We start from the raw sequence: 7,094 nt of genomic DNA, 5'->3' as shown, positions 1-7,094 counted from the left end.
ATGTTCAGGGAAATTATTCACTGTTTGTGTTTCCATCACTTGGGTCCCTTTTATACTTAGTTTCATTTACAAAGTACTTCATAGAACAGCTTAAACCTATTACTGGCCAGTAAAACATGTACAAAAAAACAGATTCACGCACACACATAAACTTTTTCCAAAAAAATAGTCTAATCCCTTTGATTTCCTTTGTAATCCTTCTTATTCATGAGTTTACTTGCATGGATAAGGTGTGCGTTCCAGCACAAAGTCATTCAACACGATAATATTTACAAAACTCTGTCTCAGAAGTCCCTGAATTGATGGATATCTTTTTAGTAGTGAGCAGCAGTTCTCCACAGAGTCTGAACTGTATTGTACTTGCAGTGACACCATAACTACTTTGTACAGTCTCTCCACATGGCCACTGTCATATTGTGCATTATTTTTTCTCAGATGCCTCTTTCTCAGTGTTGATATTACTGAGGTTGTGCATAGAAACTGTGGGATCCACTCTCACTGATGATTTGGATTTGAACTCTGATCTGGGCGCTGCCAGTGGTGTCATCTCGTGACTCTCTGCGAACATCCTCCTGTCTGCCTCAATCTTCCTCCTAACAACTTTCTGGATACGTTTGCAGATTAAGTACACCATCTCACAGATGCACATGAAGATACAGACAGCAGAGGAAACCACCATGAAGAGGGTAAAGATCTTCTTCTCGGTAGGACGGGATATGTAGCAGTCCACTGTGTTGGGGCACGGCTCTAGGGAGCACTTGGACAGGCGGGGCATATCAAAACCTTCATAGACGTGGTGCAGGATGTAGAGGAAGCCGGCGTCGAAGCCTGCCTTGAAAATTAGACTCGCCTGAGGGAGGAAAAATGAGGGTTAAATTGGGTGACACATTGTACAGGAAGTTTAATATAAGAGACGCAAAGATCGATTTGTCTATGCATCCATTAAACATCATTCAAGTGATTTCTCAGTCATTACTGGTGTGACTTTGATGATAATTGGAGACATTGTGCATTTTGGAAGTAAAATTTAAAAAAAACAAAAAAACACTGATTGACCTAATGCAGAATCTATAACAAAGATATCAAAATTGAAAACTCAGAAAGCATTGCTTCAATTTTAATTTAGCTTGGAGGGATAGTTAAACATTTCAATAGTTATTGTTATTGTATTGTTATCAGGCGAAAACAAAACATATTTAGTTCCACAAATGTCTTCTGTACGTAGCCACTCATCCATGGCAATTATTTTTGACATTTCTAAAGATGACTAACTTCAGTTTGGTCAAAGCTGAAGCCCTACTCTGTCTTTTCTTTTTTGTCATATGTGGCATCTACTGTACAGCAAAGCCAAAAACAAACTTCCATAGCCTTTGTACTTACCAGGTATGTCCACCACAGCCCTCCACGTTTCTTTCCAGGGTTGGCATACAGATGGGCACCCTTGTGTGAGGCCGTGTACTGCAGGTCCTTCTTCTCGCGATACTTGACGTGCCCCACCACCATCAGGGACGGACAGGTGACGAAGATGAGCTGCAGGGCCCACAGGCGGATGTGGGAGATGGGGAAGATGTGGTCGTAGCAAACGTTGTTGCAGCCAGGTTGGGCAGTGTTGCAGAGAAAGTCCTTGCTGTCATCACCCCACACCCGCTGGGCTGCCACCACAAACACCATCACCCGGAAGACGAAAACCATGGAGAGCCAGACACGACCGAACACGGTTGAGTATTTATTGACCCCGCTGAGGAGGGCCTGTAGTCCACCCCAGTTCATGGTTGCTGTCTCAGGGGTGAAAGGAAGAGGCTGAGAGAGATGAAAGAGCTCCTCAGGAGACCAGGTGGGATTTGTGAGATGAAGTTCTTGATAAATTGACCCTGAGGTACAAAAAAGTAAAAAAAAGTAGATAAATCAAAGGATAGTAGTTCAAGCATTTCAAATGGAAAAAATATATTTTTCCATTCATTTGATAAAGAGCACTGCACATTCTTTTCATTTATTTAATATCATAATTATACACTACACTGTACTATTATGCAGCAAGGTTTAAAGGGTTACTCCAGCAATTTAGTATAGCACTTGTTGGGGCACTTGAGAGAGAGACCGTTTTAAAAAAACAAGGGTCAAAACTGATGTCAAGACCCAAAAACCCTAGACCCCATATTTGCCATAATGCAACTGGATAATGTCTTTTGTCAGACCTTCCCTGCCTAGTAAACACTTAAATCTTTCAAACTCCATATCAACACTTTGTAATGCAGACTTTTTGCTATTCATTTATATATAAATGTTCATTTGTTATGAACTGAGTCTCCAAATCTATCCTCTGATGACATCATTAGGGGTTATTTTTTCAGATGTGATGAAGCTCCCTCCAGAGAAGACTTGAAGACATTACAAAACTGTTTTCACAGTAGTACTGAATAGTACTCCTCTTGATGGGTAAACTGAACATTATGCATAAAATAGCCCCTTTAAAGATTTACACATTTGCAGTTACCTCATTAAAAATGTTATTATCAGTTTCACAGTTTCAAATTAGATGAAAAGGACCAAATGAAAGATACTGAGGTAGAAAAAAGAAAAAAAGTTTATATAAAAGACATCTCTCTGAAAATTCAATACTTTTTGAATATTATAGTTAACACATTTTAGATGTGATACAGTTAAATTTTACAATTACAGGCCTTCTGCATTGATATGTATGATACTAATAGCAATGCTATGCAAAGCCATTACAATTTTTCATTTGTGTCATTGCACAACCCTCAAAAGCTAAACAAACAACCACAAACATAAAACAACTTTGAAATGCTAATCAGCTGTGAAGAAACAACAACTAGACATCATTTGCACAGACATATTCCCTGTCATCTAGCCATAGCTGATCCGTATTTACACAGAACTACCTTTTCAATGCTGAGTCATTACACATCAATGAGTGAGTCATCATCGGAGCCTGCCTTTGCTGAAAAGACAAAACCAATACTTTCAACTCTATCAGTCAGCTATTTGAACAGTGTGGCTGAGCAGGCAGATACAGTCATCTCTGTAATCCCAAATGCCTACTGCAGTCTTGGTTCTTTAAAGGACTGCTAAGGGATAGCATTTGTGAATGCTAAACATGCCATTACTGTACCATGGGACCTGTGCTCTGAGAGAGACAGGTATTTCAGTTAAAATATTACTATGTGGATTTAATGGTCTGATCGTGTTTAGAATTTAAAGATGGAACTGTTACGGATCACCTGTTTTCTTTGTGCTTCTCTTTGTGTGAGTGTGTATGTGCTTTCAGATTTCTCGAATGTCCTCTTTTCAATTTCCTCTCTCTCTCTGGGGTTTGGTGGATGATTATGTGCATGCATGTACATATAGAGAATGTGTGTGTTTTCTGGGGCACCAAAATCTAATAGTTTGGGATGGTAGTTCTAGAGCGACAGGTGTGAATGTTGAGCGAAGGGTGCAAACATCTTGAAATATGCTTTTGGTTTTGTTATGCAAATGTGGACATAAGGAGGATCTGCTTTCGCTTTTACATTTACATCTCATTCTGATGAATGCTCACAGCCTGAGTGGGAACAAGTTGGATAACAGCCTCGCTGTCCACTGTTCCATTACAATTCTGTCTCCTCTAATCCCAAGTATTTGAATTCAGAAACACTTTCCCTCAGTATTTTAGCATCACTGTAGACATATTGAGCTGTCAAATCAGTTGCTATTTTCTCTCCCATCCACTATTCCTGACTATTAAATTACACAGCATAAAAAGACTTGACTCAATGAATGCCTCCAGAATCACAACATAGGCTACTAAAGCCAGACACATTCAATCACTGCTGATGTTACCTACACTTTACCTCTCTTTCTAAGTGGATAATATAACCAGTGGCATTAATCTTAAAAAGTGTCTAAGCCTGTGCTTTTGGGACTCTGGTGTTCCTGACTTTTACTTTGTTCCAGCATGTAAGAACAGGCTGTAAAGCGTATGTTTGTTTTGTTGAATGTTTGTTGAATCTTCAAGTATGTCTTTTTTGCCTTTTTTATGCAACCAAGCCATGATAAAATCACAAATTACATGTTCAGACACAAACACACTCGCCCTTACACAAATGCATGCGCAGTATGATTCATTGCTTTTGCACATAGAGCATATGATTTGTCAGTTGGATTTTTCTCTCTCTCCCACACACACACACATACACAAACCTTGACATTCAGCCTGGATAGGAAAGAAAACCTCAGAGACAACACTATATCTTGTCTCAGGGAGATGGCAAAGCTGGACCACAATTTGTTTTCCTATTTGTTCTAGATTGTGATGTTGCCTTCCCTGCCGACAGCAGTCAGCCTCATCTATCTCTTTGCTGTGTGTTTGTCTTTCTCTTTGTTGTGACAGACGAGACATATCATGCTTTCTCAGCTGAGAAACCTCAGGTTATGTGATGCATTTGATTCCAATATTTCCACTCATGCGATGCAGATACTGCTCGAGTGCATGCTCCTGGTTTTATTACTGTCTTACAAGGGCTTTGATTCTCATGAGAGAAATCAATGACGATAAACATTCCTATCATCAGACGAACAGGTGAGACATTAGGCAGGGATGTCCAAATGTACCAATATAATTCTTAGTCAGAGAAGACCCCTTTATACATGTATAAATTACTTTGATCCTGAGTGGAGGTCTCTATTATGTTTTCAGCTCTGACACCATGATAAATGCTTGACCGTGACTTGCTCTACAGGTTGAGCTAGTTACAAATACTTTTCTATCCACCAAGTCTACAATGTCTGTATGAGTCAATGCTTGTTGCTAACAAGGCGGGGTTGTTCTCTTGTGTGGCTTTTTTTTTCTTCCGAGCCCTATTCTTTCTTTTTCTGTCATTCACACATCTTACCTTTTTACCTTCAACCTGACTTTCTTCCATTTTTCAAGGTAACACATATCAGCCAGAGGACTACAGCACCAGACATGTACAGTTTTATTCGCACTGCTTCCAGTTATCTGTCTTTACAAATCTCATTCCTTTGTACGTGCTAGGGCTGACTCCTTCCCGTGACATACAAGATCTTTCTAGTTGTATGATAGAAAGGAAGCAGGATGAACAATATCCTTGCCCTTTTATTTTACACCATTTCTGTCTGCTTGAATCCTTTCTAGTATATCTTTTTAGTATCTAAAATTGAACAGAAATTCAGAAACCTCATTATACCTTATTATCTTTTCTTTATCTACCAACTCTTGTAAATAGAGACAAAGATAAAGCACCTTACCTTAGACACAGGGAAGCAGTGTAAAAGAGATGTTTCCTGACTGACTTCCAGCTGGCCCTTTGTCGTTGCTGAGTGACTTGGCCTCACCTGGATATTTTCAGTAGGTTTGCTTTGAGGTGTGGGGCTTCAGAAGATTTCAAGAATGGGAGGATGGGTGGAGCTTTACATACAGACAAATACTCTCACACACCGACAATTCCAATCTGGACTTGTTTTGCATAAGTAGACCTGCCTCAGGGCATACTCAGGGACTATAGAGAAGTCACAGTGAAACGCCAGAGAAAGGAAAAAGATACAGGGACAGACAGTTGGAGGTGGGAATGGAAAATCATAATGGCAGTTAGACTTAAGGCATCTAGTAGGAAGGTAAGCAACAGACAGGTGGCGAAGCAGACAGGTGAAGGATCTGCATGGTATTGTATATGATATGAAGAGCCTGTCCTCCCAAAAAAACCCAACACTATAGGTCATAAAGTCAGTCGTCAAAAACGACGTATAATTACGTTTGGGTGACAGACGCCATCTGGTGGCCATAGTTATTATTATCTGGAGAAGTGGTGCAGTTCAGATGACATCTATATAAGGTGACAAATTTCCAATATTCAGAGGTGGTGGGTTGGGTGGCTGGTTAGATCCTAATTTGCAAAAAGTGGACTTTGGACAGCAGGAGACCACTGCTCACTTCCCTATTCCAACTGTGAGTTGGGACAGTTTTTTAAAAACCGTAACTATGAAAAAGGTTTAACCCACACCATGTTTCAAGTGATCATTTTAATCCAACCCATGATCTTTCTCTAACCCTAGCCAAGTGTTTTTTGTGTCTGAACCTAACCAGACCTTAACCATGGCATTATCACACCATAAAACATAGTTATTTTTAACAGTGATTTGACAAATGATGTTGTCCTGCCAATTAATGCTGATGGAGGCACCTGATTAGAAACACGCCTAGGATGGTTTGTTCTGAAAACGCTTATATGAGTCGTTCTGGAGTGCGTAGTGAAATGACCTTTGTGGCTGTTAAATTTGGAGGACTTGTTGGATATCAAACTGATGCAAATCAGCACATTAAGATGCAAAGTTTAATCTGCGAGCCAGTGCGAGCACTTGGGTCTTTGCTGTTTTTAGGTGTTTAACCTTTAGATCCCACTTAGAGTCTGCTTCATCAACTTGCATTTACTACCCCACTACTGTGCACTTTGATGATTGTAAATGCACAAAAAGAAAAAAGGGAATTTACGGCACTCCTTCTTAGCCATTTTAAAATGAAAGTATGATAAATATTGAAACAATATTCCGTAATGAAAAGTGAAAGAAAATGCTGGGGAAAGTACAGTAGTTTAGAAAGTTATCAAAGAAATCAACAACTTGTAATGGGCCTACTGATGTCAGCAAACACAAACATGAAACAAAAACACACCTACAAAAAACCCCCATGGTGTCATATTCACATTCCACAAACTAGCTCTTATTCATCACATGTCCTCTTTTCAGTCCTTATACACAATGAAATCAAAAATGAACAAACACATTACAGCTTTTCCACAGTCATGTGGCAGATGTGGCAAATAATATAATACAATGCATAGAAGGGAGCGATTTCCCTCAATAGTGCCAGAACTGTTGGTTGTTTTTATGTTCGTTTGTTTATTTATTTATTTTTTTGGTTACCAAGTGATGTGCTGACACACCCATTCACTAAATCAGCAAAAAGAGGTACTGGTGCACTTTAACAACATAAACATGTACTATAAGTGGAACATGAAATTTAACATAGAGTAATGTCAAAATTGTTTGTATGATTTGTATAATGTTGTTACTCTGTG

At 39.4% G+C, this 7,094-nt stretch overlaps 1 protein-coding gene across 1 annotated transcript; it reads right to left on the bottom strand.

The window, feature by feature from the left end:
* Positions 1 to 336: 336 nt before the first annotated feature.
* Positions 337 to 1,776, bottom strand: gjb9b (gap junction protein beta 9b). The gene is made up of 2 exons (XM_042436045.1): positions 1,381 to 1,776; positions 337 to 850 (listed from the first exon to the last, which is right to left on the bottom strand). Exons 1-2 carry the CDS (start codon positions 1,768 to 1,770, stop codon positions 422 to 424), a joined length of 819 nt encoding a protein of 272 aa, XP_042291979.1. The 5' UTR covers positions 1,771 to 1,776; the 3' UTR covers positions 337 to 421.
* Positions 1,777 to 7,094: the final 5,318 nt, after the last annotated feature.

The sequence above is a fragment of the Thunnus maccoyii genome, chromosome 15 (assembly GCF_910596095.1).
Source record: "Thunnus maccoyii chromosome 15, fThuMac1.1, whole genome shotgun sequence".
NCBI classification, from domain to species: Eukaryota; Metazoa; Chordata; class Actinopteri; order Scombriformes; family Scombridae; genus Thunnus; species Thunnus maccoyii.
This window is presented reverse-complemented; position numbering and strand designations above follow the sequence as displayed.